This window comes from Aureobasidium pullulans, assembly GCF_000721785.1.
Source record: "Aureobasidium pullulans EXF-150 unplaced genomic scaffold scaffold_1, whole genome shotgun sequence".
NCBI lineage: Eukaryota > Fungi > Ascomycota > Dothideomycetes > Dothideales > Saccotheciaceae > Aureobasidium > Aureobasidium pullulans.
This window is the reverse complement of record NW_021941021.1, coordinates 2,599,545-2,613,992: the sequence shown is the minus strand read 5'-3', so window position 1 is coordinate 2,613,992 and position 14,448 is coordinate 2,599,545. Positions and strand designations below refer to the sequence as shown.

General features: G+C 50.7%; 5 protein-coding genes across 5 annotated transcripts; 2 read left to right on the top strand and 3 right to left on the bottom strand.

Annotated features, from left to right (window-relative positions):
• Nucleotides 1–597: 597 nt before the first annotated feature.
• M438DRAFT_341796 (fatty acid/sphingolipid desaturase) lies at nucleotides 598–2,766 on the bottom strand. Its single transcript, XM_029904592.1, has 2 exons — nucleotides 2,364–2,766; nucleotides 598–2,107 (listed from the first exon to the last, which is right to left on the bottom strand). The coding sequence occupies exons 1-2, from the start codon at nucleotides 2,540–2,542 to the stop codon at nucleotides 709–711; spliced, it is 1,578 nt and encodes a 525-aa protein (XP_029766296.1). The 5' UTR covers nucleotides 2,543–2,766; the 3' UTR covers nucleotides 598–708.
• A 1,735-nt stretch (nucleotides 2,767–4,501) lies between these two features.
• On the bottom strand, nucleotides 4,502–6,147 carry M438DRAFT_341795 (MFS general substrate transporter; the record flags this gene model as incomplete). The annotated part of the gene is made up of 2 exons (XM_029904591.1): nucleotides 4,833–6,147; nucleotides 4,502–4,774 (listed from the first exon to the last, which is right to left on the bottom strand). A coding segment is annotated over exon 1 (1,295 nt), but the record flags the coding sequence as incomplete, so codon positions are not given.
• A 452-nt stretch (nucleotides 6,148–6,599) lies between these two features.
• Nucleotides 6,600–7,580, top strand: M438DRAFT_361510 (uncharacterized protein; the record flags this gene model as incomplete). The annotated part of the gene is made up of 1 exon (XM_029907513.1): nucleotides 6,600–7,580. Exon 1 carries the CDS (start codon nucleotides 6,651–6,653, stop codon nucleotides 7,578–7,580), a length of 930 nt encoding a protein of 309 aa, XP_029766294.1. The 5' UTR covers nucleotides 6,600–6,650.
• Nucleotides 7,581–8,197: 617 nt separating this feature from the next.
• M438DRAFT_371114 (mitochondrial matrix Mmp37) lies at nucleotides 8,198–9,864 on the bottom strand (the record flags this gene model as incomplete). Its single annotated transcript, XM_029908235.1, has 2 exons — nucleotides 8,198–9,790; nucleotides 9,844–9,864. 2 exons carry the CDS (start codon nucleotides 9,862–9,864, stop codon nucleotides 8,198–8,200), a joined length of 1,614 nt encoding a protein of 537 aa, XP_029766293.1.
• A 380-nt stretch (nucleotides 9,865–10,244) lies between these two features.
• M438DRAFT_402082 (uncharacterized protein) lies at nucleotides 10,245–13,076 on the top strand. The gene is made up of 2 exons (XM_029909579.1): nucleotides 10,245–10,480; nucleotides 10,531–13,076. The coding sequence occupies exons 1-2, from the start codon at nucleotides 10,319–10,321 to the stop codon at nucleotides 12,862–12,864; spliced, it is 2,496 nt and encodes an 831-aa protein (XP_029766292.1). The 5' UTR covers nucleotides 10,245–10,318; the 3' UTR covers nucleotides 12,865–13,076.
• Nucleotides 13,077–14,448: the final 1,372 nt, after the last annotated feature.

The following is a 14,448-nucleotide window of genomic DNA, read 5'->3' as shown; positions in this document are numbered from 1 at the left end:
CATTTGCATGATATTTTTCTGTCAACCCACACCCCACACTTGACCAACCTCCCCCAAGCACGAAGCCAAAAAGTATACCTCTGCTCCCCCCTCTATCCCAATCATCTTGATATAGCAAAATCCAGGATAGCAGAAGCCAATCAAATGAATCAATTAGAATCTCGAGGCATAGAAGTTCAAACAAAGCCGTCGATAAAGCAAACAAAACTATGAGATATAAAGTCAGTATAATTGTAAGTCTTTCTTTGGAATAGTCATGGAATGATTCTGATATCAGGTTGCAAAAATGATAACTCGATATCTCTCATGACGGAGCAATCATACCAGAAAAAAAAACACAATATCATAAGCGAGCGATGACAAGCCACACGTGCTTGGTATCTGTTGCTTGGATCCTTCGCGCTTGATCTCTGCACGAGATGTGATGTCCCGAGCACGCAACCCCCGCACCGACACTACTGCATGATCCTTACGAGTCGATAATCCTACCTGGCAACGCCACAGACAGCATCCTGTGATATCAAGGTCCGAAAAAACTGTGATTGGTGGATGTATAATTGGAAGTCATTTGTGGGATGCACACGAAAGATTGAAGGAAGAGGAAGAAGAATCTGTGTATACACTAACACTGTAGGGGGGGTATCTTTTTAAAAAGGGAGTAAACAAGAAAACAGCAAGACAAGCATCAGGAAGCTAGACAGCGGCAGATCAATGAAGTCCACTCTCGCCAGTCTCGGCCATGAATTTCTGGCACTTGACAAGAGTCTTGACCATCTCGCCGACTTCCTCCAATCTGCTCAGAACAACCTTGTTGCCCTCGACGAATCCATAGCACTCGTACTTGATGGCGGTCTTGTCGCAGAACTCGCGAACGAGGACTTGAAGTCTGCGCAAGTTGTGGCGAGGCACGCGAGGGAAGAGATGGTGAATAGCCTGGAACTGCAGACCTCCGTGCAAGAAGTCGAGCCATTGAGGGCAGTCGACGTCCATGGTAGTGCGAAGTTGGCGTTGAGGGAAGCTCTCGGTGGGACCCAGGTCGGCTGTAGGCATACCCCAGTGGCTCAGGGTGATTTGAACGTGCAAAAGCATGGTGATGCAGTGAGAAATGAGGACAAATGCAACTCTGATGGGCCAGGTAGGAAGAGTGCACCAGAGAAGACCGTAGCCAAAGACGGCCCAGTAGCCAGCCATGAAGAGAATCTCGACAGGGCGAGTCCACCAAGCAGAGCCCAGGTTGGCGGCACGAGGTGACATGAGGTGAAGCCAGGACAGGAGGTAGAGGTTGAAGCGGGCGATGGCCATGACGGGGTAGTAAGTGTACTTTTGGTAGGGGACGAGGAAGTCGGCGGCAGCGTCCCAGATGAAGGTGAAGTTGTAGAAGGTGCTGAGGACGGAGCGGAAGTAGGTGGGTGATGTGGCGAACAGAGGGACGTTTTGGAGGTCGGGATCGTGCTCAGGCATGTTGGTGATGAGATGGTGGACGTTGTGCGAGCTCTTCCACCATCCAATACTCAGACCACAGCAGAAGTCGGCGATGAAAGCACCGATCAGAGTATCGGCGATGAAGTTGCCAGTAATACCACGGTGACCGGCGTCGTGAGCAGTGAACATGATCTGCTGCCAGAACATGCCCAGGAAGCAGGCGGATGTGAGGTACCACTCGGCGCGAAGGAAGTAGATGAAGGTGCCGAAGAGGAGAGAGTAGCGGATCATCTCCTTGCCGTACTCGATGTATGGACAGTCGTAGTAGCCCTCGTTCTTGACACGCTCATGCAGAGCACGGAAGTCCATGGCGATGGCGAGCTGTGTGTTCTCATCTACCGACGGCATGCTGGCGAGACCCTCGGCGATCTCCTTCTGCTCCATGGCAGAGGTGAAGGCCATGCGGGACGAGTACTCTGCTCTGAAAGCATCTGCCTTTTGCTGTGTGGATTGGTGTGCTGTCTCATCGAGAATGATGTCTCCCTGGCTCTTCTCATCGTAAGGAATGTCGTCGTGTTGACGAATGGCGGCGCGGCGGATAGGCGGCTCGAGGTTTCTCCAGGGTTGAGCTATCCGGCCGATCCGGTATGCTCTCATGCGCTTGAGCGTGTGTGCGGAGTGGTACCTTGATTAATGTCAGCAACCTAATCTAAGCTTGTTTCGTCTTCGACCAATAGCCATGTCGTCTAGCCATCTAGATCTTGGTATGCATCGTCAAGGTGCATGTTGCTGCCAACCCCAGACCGTTTGTTGTTATTTTTGGTAGGGACCCTGAGACCCTGACCCCAGAAAATGCGACAACGTTGACCATCCAGAAAATCATCAAGCGACGTACGCCAGGACAATTGAAGAAGACGACCATGATACAAAGATGGACTTACACGTTGATCTCATCAGTTGCGTCCCTGCCGACCATGTGAAGAATTGCGAGGCGACCGCCGGGGTGTTTGTTGAGCCATCCATCGAGCTTGAGAGCGTAGCCTTCGTGGACGACGATGATGTGACCTTCGTCAATTGACTGCTCAATGGCAGCTGCCGATAAAACCTGGTCGCGAATCATTTTGTTGATGGAATGAATGAAAGACGGAGAGAAAGACGGCGAACGATTTCCAAGGGGAGGACAAAGAAGGCGCGTCCTATGGATTGCGCCCGTCACTTATAGAAGGAGTCGAATTATGAGTGACATCCTGCCGCCTCATCGCCTACGGGGACCGCGTACAGCGACGAACCATCCCCTCCCCAAATTCCGACACCACTGCGCCCCAATCACGACGAACCCGTGTCCCCTAGAGGATCTGCCACAAACACGAAATCTATCCACAGGGTCTTTGAGGGTCTCACGCTGGGGGCGCCAAGGGCCTGGGCTCTAACATGCAACTTCCACCGTAAACACGCGCGTCTGTTCGTGAATACGCCAACCGAAGCCTGCTAAACCCCATGCACGGTTGCGTTAGCGACGACGGATTTGGTTGTGTTGAGCGGCCAGCCGCTGTGCATCGCATCCTGCTGCCTTCGAGAACCCGCAAATACGAAACACGCATACGTTACAGCGTGATGAAAAGGCAATAAACAGCCAACACGATCAACACGGTGCCGCGCAAGGAGTTCGCAATGGCCCTTTAGAGTTCATTCCACGACATTTCTAAAACAAGATTGACAGGACTCGGGATACGGCGAAAGGGGGGGATGAGACAGCGTACTCCATACGCCCTGCTTGCTTTCTTCCCACTCCCAGTCCCTTCTCCATTTAGATTTTCGGATTCGGGGTAGACTCCGCACAAGCATAAAACGGTTCGGGGACGGGCCACTTGCCGACTCGCGCTTCGTGTATTGCCCGCAAGCAAGTACTGCTTTAGGAAAGTCGCTTGGAGGCGGCACAGCATATCTTGGAAGACTGGCATGACGTGACGAGGCATTATTTATCCCCAGCCCCAGCCAGCCCTTGTTCCGTTTGTTTCAACAAGAACAGCTGATATTCCCTGTCCTTTGCATGTTCTGGATGGATTAGCCATGATCATCTCCAGATTCAATCTGTAGTGTAACTGTAGATCGGGGTTGGATGCAATATCAGGGACGAATGAGCACAAGCATTATTCATTGCAGGATCAATCTTGCATATTAGTGCAAATTTGGACCCCTTTTGTTGCATGATTCAGATCCATATATTTCCGAATTGATCTGCGTCTTGTCATAGTGTCTCCGGCCTTTCTCGAATCTCGACCTCTCATATCATCTGTATATCTAATTTGTTCTATTTTCCTTCACGCTCTTCTGGGTCAAAGAGCTCGTGATGAGTGTATTACTGTAGGACCGACCGGCACAGGTATTTTGGATGATCCATTGAGTACTGGATTTGCCTTTGAGAGGGCAGAGATCTGTCTGAAGCTGGTAGAATCTTCCTTGTTATACCAGTTAGAACCCTGCTAGAGTGCGACCCGGATTTTGCGTGTCGATGCAGAGACGGGTAGTCTCTCTCGGTATAGCAGCCGAAAGTGCACATTCATGTACAAAGAATCCGACGAACGTCAGTTGCCAAGGGATGGCAGAAACTCCGATACAGGTACAGCTCAGCTGTGAACTATTACAGGCTTACAGCTTGTATTATACTGTAGCATGCTTACGAGAAGAGACTATAGTGGTCGATGCTATTTCTCTTCCAGATTTGGAGAGCACGTTCTTGCACCCAAGTGATTATGGTGCATTGCCTTTCCCAGTCTATTGTACTGACAGATGGTGTTACTCCGGAAAGACGAGTCGATATGTTTGACAAGAAGGAGTTGGTCAAATTAAAGAAGACATCCTCGTCTCGGCTATATTACCCATGGTTGGCTGTGCGGATTTCGCAAATTGGGCGCACCGTTCCGTTGTTGACAGGAACCGGCAACAATTGCCATCGGTAACAAGAGACATTCGACAAGCTTTGAAAGAAAGCTTCTCGAATTGTCTCGGTCATGCGCTAACTGTACCTGAATACTTCGATTAGCTTTCCACCATGGCAAGGTTGATGTTGTTTGTCCCTCCGATGTTTTCATCTGGCCTGATGAACAGAAGTAAAGTGTCGACGAGGCCCATGCTACGTTCGTGCAAAAATAGTTCTCGAGAGATATCACTGATATTGAATCGATTCGTCGCTGTAGCTACGTGGCGGACTTTGTACGCTCGAAACCAAAAGCGAAATGGAGACCCATCAAAGCTCCACCTAACACCATGATCCCAGCGAATATGGTAAAAGTCCAGCCTACCCCGATGGCACGAATACACGGCGATACTGCAGCGGTGCCGCCAGCTCCTAGTAGGCAACGAACAATATTCAGAGCTGCAGTCGCTGATGCGCTCCGGTCTGGGTACAGGTCAATCAGAAAGGTCGAAACAATGCTTTGGATCGAAGTGGCTGCCCATCCGACGAAAAATAGGCAGGTGATAGACACAGAAACATGGACTTCTTTGTCTACGACCCAGCCAAACACCAGAACGGCAACACATTGAACAGGCCCATAGAAGAGAATCATCCGCAATCGAACCCTCTCTATCGAAAATCTCATGTCCGATTGAGCAAAGCGCTTCTTCCATCGGCGATAGTCTGCGTCCAATAGTTTGCCTGTCGTGAGAGTTCCTAGGATACATCCTACACCATTGGCGAGGTAGACCAGACCGACCTGGAGATCAGACATATTATAGGTCTCCTGAAAGATGGATGAGAGTGCCGTGACCAGCATCTGCCAGACCATATAGTATACGCCGACAAAGGTAATGCTTATAATCGCTCGACGTTCTACCAGAATGGCGATACTTCCAAGCACGTTGATCGACTTTCTGGATGTCATGCTGCCGCCTGCTGGCTCCACGCCTTGTTTGCGGATGAACACCGAGACCAAAGAGACTGCGTATTTTGGCGGCATAACAGAGCCATTGCCAACGAGCGACCTCAGTGTCTCGGGCAAAAGAGCAACAAGTACGACCAAAAATGTTATCGCGTAGATGGCCAGAAACCAGAAGATAGCCCGCCATCCAAGCGAACTCGCCAATGCTCCTCCGATCAAAGGTCCGAACGCGACGGGCAGCAGAAGTCCAGCTTGAAAGTATCCCATGTACCCTCCTCGTTCTTCTCTAGTCGTAACATCACCGACGACCCCTGCACCTATGGCAATGGTACTGGCGCTGCCTGTGCTTTGCAAGCATCGCAGGACCAACAGCTGAGCATAGTTCTTTGTCTCTGCTAAGCCAATACAAGCAGCGATGAATATGACGAAGGTGCATATGTAGGTAATCCGCCTGCCATAAGTATCTGAGACGGCGCCCCACAATGTAGGTGAGAGCCCTTGGAAGATGAGATATCCAGTCACGGTCAGGTTGATCAACTCGATCGAGGACGAAAGATCAGATGCGATTGTCGGAATGGAGGGAAAATAGATGTTCGACGCGAAGCCTGAGAAGGTCGCTGCAAAGGACACCAAAAGTATGATGCATAACTTTTGTCGTTTTGTGTAAATCGAGAAAGGAGTTGTGTCGTCGGTTGAGCAGGCTGAATCGGGGTTGGCGGCCCCTGCTTCCGTGTCGGTCTTGGCATCAAGGTTCTCGCCCTTTCTTGCTTCCTCTGCCTGTGATACTGAATCGTTTCCATTGGTTTTCACCGCGATGAATGTCATTGGTTTGGTTAGGTTGGTCGGTATCAGAGATCGAATTGTAGCTAGGATGAATGTGTCGAGTGAAAGAAGCTGTTATATGTAGCTCTGTTCGGCGGGCAAAGCAACAGCTCCGAGCTCCGAGCTGAAATTCTTAGCCCAAACCTCGGTGCACCGCTCGAGCTCCGACAACTCTGGACAACTTCTCGAATCAAAATGTCTTCGTCGTTGCAACAAACACCGGAGGCTCCGACGTCACTCGGCAAAAGAAACACCCTAGGATTTGCTGGAAATAGACGTGTTGTCTGCGAACCATGTCACTCGCGAAAGTTGAAATGCGATCGCGGTTTCCCCTGCTTGCGATGCATCAAGAAACGGGTTGAATGTGTCTACAAGGAGCCTCCTGAACCAGCAGCGAGCCACTATACAGCATTGAATCCCTTTGCCCTGCAAGATCAAACCCCAGTGCAGTCAGAACAACACTGGCGAGCGAGCGTGCATGATGCCGGTCCAATCTATCCTTCTGCCACGCAAACCGAACCAACAATGTCTGCTCCGAAGACATGGTCGGATTACCAAATGTCTTTCTCGAAAGTTAGCCTGATATGTCCGATAGATGTGGAACGTGTCAAGACTCGATGGCTTGAAGCCTTTGCTCCTGACCTTGAACGCCGTCCTAAAGTTCTTTCCCCAGGAGTGACTTTCTTCACCTTGACAACACTCAGGTCCTGGCCTCGGATGCTCACCCAGTCTGGTACTGGATCACCACCTTTCATTCACCCAAGTCAACTCTGGAATAGTGATTACCCACCCCCTCTTGCAAGATGTGTCAACATGGCCCACATGTGGGCGAACCAGGTCTCTGGCGGAGAGGATATTGTGCGAGAAACCATACTCAGGGAAGCTCAAGCTCTATTCGAGTTGGACGGGAGCAGCTCTAGCAATGATATGGGTCGTCTTGCAACGCTTCAGGCATATCTACTGCTCTGCCTGATGCTGCTACCATCGTCTCCAGACGAGCCCATGAGCATGCCTCAACAAGTCAAGATCAACTTGCAAGAGCTTACCGCTAGGAGCGCAAAAGACGGACTATTGTGCCCTGCTGAGCAGAGTGGCAGCCGGCCAGATCATCTGTCTTGGATCCTTGCCGAAGCCAAGCGGCGCACTCTATATGCTGTATACATGTTCGATGATGTGGTAAACACGTTGAATGAGATGCCCTGTGTGCTCGGTGATGAACTAGGCATCCTACCGATGACGTGCAGCAAGATGCTTTGGCTAGGTTGCTCTTCTCAAGAAACCTGGGAGGAACAATACAATGCGAACCTGGCTGCTGGGAAGCATTTACGTCTGGAAGAATTGTGGATGCATCCTGGCGACGAGAAGACGAGGAAGAGGAGAGAGAGGTGGCTTGCTGCTGTCGATGAGTTTGGATTGATGATATACGCTGTTGCCTCCATCACTCAACTGCATTAAGACACATTCAATGGTTTTGATTCCGCTTTCCCTCACAGTGAATTCATATGTGTGACTAGACTCGAATTTCAAGCTGAAAAGGTGGATTTGCGTCGATCATCGACGTTATGCAGGCATGTTACGAACATGTGCATCGGCCTCTTGCAAGCTACCACAGACGCTGCTATACTTCTCAGCAGCAGTTAGAAACCGGACCCTCGATTAAATCACTCCCAATCGTCCATCATTGATACAAACAATATACATTTGTGCATATCATCGACGCTGCCAGATTTCAACGACGGAAAAAAGAAACAATCACACAATGATTGCTTGATGAGATCAAACTAAGCTGTCCGTCTCGATAGGAGTCCGAGAGTCGTTGTTGGTGTACTTGGATATCGGTTCAGATCAAAGATAAGTGGTGATGTGCATTTACATGACCTTGTCTTCATTCAACTGCGTGGAAATCAAGTGTTGTGATGGGGATTTCTCATTCAGGGGAGAAGGCATACACTAGGGAGCTTTCCAACCAGTCAATGGATGCCAGACGCCGAAAAGACCGCTATGCTCGAGAAACAGATGAAACCAAACTGGCGTCCTCACCATATATACAAGGGTGGTGTCTCGCTCCTGTTCTACTCTTCCTTCTTCTTGGCCTCTTGCTCGCCTTCTTTTTGAGCTTTGCCTAGCTTACTCTTTTGGCGCTTCTCTTGAAGATACTTCCAGGAACGAGTTGGACCAGCGGTGAGAATACCCTTGATCGACTGGCTTGTACTTGGCCAGCTGATAGTCTTCTTGATGCAGTCGCCAACGGCCTCGGGAATGTCCTCCTGCGTTCCAATACGGCGCTCAAAGTCGCCACCTTCACGGCGCTTGATGCTCATCGAGTCCTCATCGGTAGCCTCTTCAATAACTTTGTCGAAGGCCGACCCAGGAATCTGGAACTTCTTTTGGTAGTTCCAGTAAAGCTTTTGGCGGAAGCCTTTAGGTAGACGACGGACCATGTTTCCTCGGCGTTTAGGGTCCATGTCTTGTTGCAGCTTGAAACCGTCCAGACCACCGATGATGTCGTCAGCCGGGATTGCTTTCCCCGAGGATGAAAGGGCATTTGCAATAGCGGCCTCCTTTTCCCAGCCTTGGTCTGCCGGGACTCTGGAGTCGTTAAAGTCCACGTTGGGCAAGTTCTCAATGAGCGGAACATATAGTTGACGGAAGCTGGGTAATTGCGCGTCGACGATATTGGCAACCTTACGAGGATTCTCTCCACCAAATCGAGGGTTCATTCTAGGATCACCCATGTAAGAGATTCCAGCGATTGTGGTATAGAGCTGTCTTTCTGTAAAGTTCTCGGGCAACATGAGTAAAGCAGTACGGACAGCGGCCATGAGGTTGATCTGATTAGCGAGTCTTACTCTTGGGTCATCTCTGAGGATCTTGACAGGCTTCTGAAGGCGACCAGCGATGTAAAGAGTGTTCCATTCGCTGAGATCTCTGCAGATGGTGTCGATGTTGACAACACCGTACTTGATCATGACACCATTGACAGTAATGTAGGGATTGAAGTAGACACCGGCGCCGATACTATCCTGAACTTTGGAGACGGTGTAAGAGCCCAGACTCTTCAAAAAACTGTAGTGGTGGGGATTTTGGCGCATGTTGGTCGAGTGCCAGTGCTCGGTATGGGAGACACCAAAGATGAAGTCGATGATCTTTCCTCCTCCTTCTTGCCATTTAGTCACAGCCTCTGGTGGGTGAGGATGGGGGGAGAAGGATTGAGCGACACTTGCTGCCGATTGATTGGAGGATTGTGTAAAGACACCACTGCCGTATGCAAAAGCGTATCGGATGGGGGCGCGGAATTGCCATAGAACCTGTCGCATAGCCTCTTTGAAGTCTTCGTTGATCTTGATATGCTGATTGGTACCGAAGTAGCGATGGGGGAGCTGCGAGAAGGCAGTGATCTGAGAGTAATCGGCATTGTCTTCCCAGCCCTCGGGCATTGTCTGGTTGGGAGTGGATGCTGCCGAGGACTGTGGACGTGAGGACGCTGCAGTAGAGGCATCGGATGAGTTGGAGGAAGATTGCGTCGAGGACGATGATGATGATGAGTACGAAGAGCGCGTAACATGTTGTCGCAGGAGAGATTCAGTAGAGCGAAGACGGCTGTAGTAGAAACTGGGAATCGGCGAGCTGCGACCTGCCACCAGAGGCCGGATGGGACGGAATGTCTTGAATGCGAATCAGCTTGGCCAGAAATAGAGGCGGTTCGAAGAAAGCATACGGAAAGCATTATAAAAGCCATAAAGCAAGCAGCTTTGGAGGGGTGTTTCAAGCAGTTTTTTCTAAACGGTGTTCATGTGAAGCGTAGGTTATAGGACGGGAAGAAGCATGTCTACCAAGTCGGCGTTCAATACATGGTAGAGAAAGTGGTATGAAGGGCAATAGGAGAAAGTTCTTGAGTAGGAAGGGACAGAGGCAGGACAGAAAGACGAATCTAGGAACAGGAAGGAGCTGGAACCTTTGAAGAACAACCGGCGAATCAACAAGCAACCACCGAGAGGTTTGCGTCAGAAGCTGGGGAAAGAGCCCCACCTTGTGCCTGACACTGCCTTGGCAATCACGTGTCAGACGGGAGCTAAGCTTTCCGTCATGGATGTTGGATGTTTGTTGACGCGCTCGAGAAACAGAGACAGCCTTGCCAGGGTCGCGATCCGACTTGTTCAAGTTTTCGCAACACCTGCCTCGTCGCCGCCAACATGGCAGCTATATCAGGTCTAGATATGTCGATGCTGACATATGCCGCTCGATTGGCCACCTTCAATACCGAGCACCAACTCACAAAACGACGCGCCTCGAGTCAAAAGAAGAAACAAGCCTCGATCGTATCGTGGCCACACGAGTCGCCTTCTGGTGAAGAAGTATGTCTTGATTCTTCTCGGACCATGATACCAGAGTCTAATCTATACAGCTCGCCCGCGCCGGCTTCTTCTTCAAACCCGCACCCGATAGCGACGACAATGCACAATGTTTCCACTGCGCCGTAAAACTTGACGGATGGGAGAGCCAGGATGTCCCCCTCCAAGAGCATCTGGCCCATTCAGCACATTGTTCCTACGCTCTCAGTTTGTCCGTTTCCGACAAGGCCGAAGAACGCGACCCCATGAGCCCCGAACTGGTTGATGCCCGTACAAGCACCTTTGGCGACATGTGGCCGCACGAGCACAAGAAAGGATGGAAGCCCAAGGTCAAACAGATGGTCGAAGCTGGCTGGGCATACGACCCTTCACCAGCAGACGAGGATGGAGCCACCTGCTTCTACTGCAACATGTCGCTGGACGGCTGGGAGCCTAAGGATAGCCCGCTTGAGGAACATCGCCGGAGAGAGCCCAACTGCCTCTTCTTTGCCCTGATGGACCGTTACAAGTCTTCAAGACGCAAAGGTGGGCGTGGTCGCGCTTCTACTGCCTCAAAGGCCTCCCGCTTGTCCACTCAATCCGTGCAATCTACCTTCTCCGAGGCTCCCTCACTAATGTCCTTGGGTGACGCAGGTCCCAATCTTGACGTCGAAGACAGCATCGCCGTGGATACCACCATCACGTCTGACGCTGGGAAGGGCCGCAAGAAGACTACCAAAGGAAAGAAAAAGACGAGCCGCCAGGCGTCCGCCGAGCCCTCGATTAGTTATCCTGCCTTACAAGACGCCTCGACTGCTCAAGACGAAGACAACATATACGCCGTTCCTGTCGACGATGACCCAATGCCTATTGAAGAACCACCGAAACCCAAGCGCGGTCGCAAACCGAAGAACACTCAGGATTCCACAATCATCGACGATTCTGTAGCGGAACCTGCTGCAAAGCCCACGAGGGGTCGCAAAAAAATCAGAGAACCTACTCCACCGGTTGAGGCTAGTCTGGACGAGAGTCAATTGCAGTCCGAATTGCAAGAAGCGGCAGAAGAAGCGGCAGCTCCACAAAGCCCTCCCGCCAGATCTGGAAGGGGCTTCAAGAGGACCAGTGATGGAGTGGAGAAACATTCTGTCATCGAAGATGCGACCATTGATGAAGCCGCCACCAAGCCTAAGAAAGCCGCGAAGGCTTCAAAGGCCAAAAAGGGCAAGAAGGCCACCAAAGATACGGAGGAAGTCGATGACTCTGTAGCCATCACTCAGCCAGAGGACAAGCCGAAACGAACACGGTCTAAGAAGACCAAGAAGGTCGAACCGGAACCGGAACCGGAACCAGAGGTTGAGCTCGAGCTTGAGGAAATAGTAGAGCCGGAAGTTGAGGCACAACCAGAACCTCTACATGCCGCCGAGCCCTTGCAAGAGGCCGAGCCTGAACGAGAAGCATTTGAGAGGAATTTCGAAATCGCCGATAGCGACGCCGGAGTCGATAACGGTGCACAAGAAGAAGTTCAGGAGGAATCAGAAGAGCAGTACATCGACCAGGAGAACATTGGCGCAGACGTCGAAGCAGACGTTGACATGGATCAAGAGAATGGCCAAGGCGAAAATGCATTGGACGCAGAATTCGACAATCTCGAAAACGTGGAGGTTGGTGAAGACATGACAGAGGACGTGGTGGATAACGAGATCGAAGTCGAAGAAGAAGAAGAACAAGTCGTTTCTACCGCAACAACACCTGCCGCCGAAGAGTTCGAACCCTCGCCGACACCCGAGGCCAAGCGTCATTCCGCCGCATCTCTCTCATCTGTACGAAGGTCCGTCGTGCAATATCCGCATCCAGAGGAAGCTGCACAATCGGAGCACTCAACACCACGTAGTGCAAGGAGTCCACAACAATCAGATGATGAGAACCAACCGCCATCATCGTCAACACACGCTCCACCGACCGCCCAGAAGATTGACATGGCAGCTCCTGCGTTGGGTGCCTCAAACTCCGCTATACAACCCAGGGAGATATTCGCAAGCCCGACTAAGACCACGCAAGTCCCCCTTGCCGCATCCACACCTAACCGCTCTCCTACCAGGCGATCGCCGTCCAAATTTGGTAGACTTACTTCATCGACCCCTTGGGTGCCCGTAGATCTCGAGTCGGTCTTCTTCCCTGACTCCGAGAACGAGAATGGAGACGCAGATGATGTGTTCAACAAGTTACTTGAAGTTGGCGGAGCACTCACTTCACCAGAGAAGAAGATGACGGTGGAAGAATGGATTCGTTCTCGCGCAGAATTAGGCGAGAGCAAGCTCAAGAACGAGTGTGAACGTATGGTCATGCTGTTTGAGAAGGAGGGTAACAGAGGTCTGGCGGCCTTGAATGGCATCCAGACATCGTCATGATTAATCAGACGAGTAACGAATTTCGTATCTCTATAGGCAGGGGTGGCAAGGTTATCGGTATGGTTCGGTTATGGATCGATTCTCTTCAGGCTTTTTCAGATACATCCCTTGAAGGCGTTCTTCATATTGAAAGTGTAATTTTTCCGGTTTCCAAGTCTGTCAGTCTTTTGGACTCCTTCTGCCTCGGTTTGTGATGTAAAGTTGTCGGCGACATCGTATCAGTTGAGTTCCATGCTTCTTGTGCCTGCATGTCAATTTCTGATAGACCGTAGATCTACATGGTTCGCAAGCGTATAGGGCTCGATGGCAATTTGGAGATACGCACTTATCGGACCAATCATTCTCAGTGCAACATGACACCTTTTTCGCTATGTTGGCGCAACGCGTAACAAGCGAAGATGATGATAGGTATTGGAGGATAACATTTCATGTTGCGAGGGTTTCTCCGGTTCAGCATACCCGTCGAAGACCATGGTGTGCCTTGCGTGACTGGCGGACCAAGCGCAGCGGGCCGACCCTTCAAGTGTTTGATATGCTCCTTCCCTCTAAGGCTGGTCCTCCTTCTGACCTCGCAAACCTATCGCGGCAATAAGACTGTGTTCAAGCTTTCGCCAATAACGACAAGAGAGGTCAAGACGGCTTATGGCACGCTTCTGCAGACGCCGCAGAAGCTTGTTGGCATCGCTCGCTTCCACCTCTACCGGACCTCCTCCCCAGATTGACAAGTCCTATATTGCCATTCGCGAATGCTATGTCGCATGATACTTCTGCTTGTTCGCCATCGAAGATACTGGATGTCGAGATCAAGTCGACAATCTATTGGCTAGCGTCGTCCCACACTGGCTGGAAGGGACGATAGATAGCGTTTCGCCTTGACTGCAGGCTTGTGTTTGGACGCCCCCGAACCTCAGGTTTTCTCCGTCCCAAGCAGATACATTTTCCTTTGGCCCTCTGATAGGCCATACTCGGTCCTCGTCTTCATCTCTTCCGGCCCAGCCCGCTTCTCTTTATTGATCTTATGCATGAGTTGAGTTTCATATAGGCGAGTGACTGGACCACTTGACTCTTAGGTCACTAACTGCAATCTGATCTACAATTTCTTACAGTTTTAGCAGCCATGGGACAGATATCTAGCCTGCTTAGTGGCTCCGGATCGCCTTGCGAGAACACATCGGTACTTTTTCCCGTCTGCGCAACAACCGACTTATCAACGATCCTATCACGATACCCACACCGCTTCAACTGTCAACTATCTATCCATATATGCGGTTGATCTCCTTGTTCGTAATATATGCTTTGAACGTGGATACCTATCAATCAAGTTGGTCACATAATACGAGATGCGCCTTGAACAAATTTGGAAGGTCATAATCATCAACAGCACTGCATGCTAGCGAGATACTCTACACCATACCTATCACGCCTTCTCTGGGGTTTCGAAAGAGCGACAGAGACAACTTCAAGTCTGTCTATAAAGCTCGAGGTATCTCCCTAAGTGTACATCCTTTGCATTCCATCAACCACTCCATCGTTTCATCCTCACAAGCCACTCTCGCTCTACACAAGCCTTTCGCTGAGATATCC

Excerpts from the sequence above, each read along its gene's own strand:
- M438DRAFT_402082 (XM_029909579.1), top strand. The coding sequence starts at position 10,319 with ATGGCAGCTATATCAGGTCTAGATATGTCGATGCTGACATATGCCGCT. Across the intron at positions 10,481-10,530 it reads AGTCGCCTTCTGGTGAAGAA|CTCGCCCGCGCCGGCTTCTT; the intron begins GTATGTCTTGAT and ends TAATCTATACAG.
- M438DRAFT_341796 (XM_029904592.1), bottom strand. The coding sequence starts at position 2,542 with ATGATTCGCGACCAGGTTTTATCGGCAGCTGCCATTGAGCAGTCAATT. Across the intron at positions 2,108-2,363 it reads GCAACTGATGAGATCAACGT|GTACCACTCCGCACACACGC; the intron begins GTAAGTCCATCT and ends ACATTAATCAAG.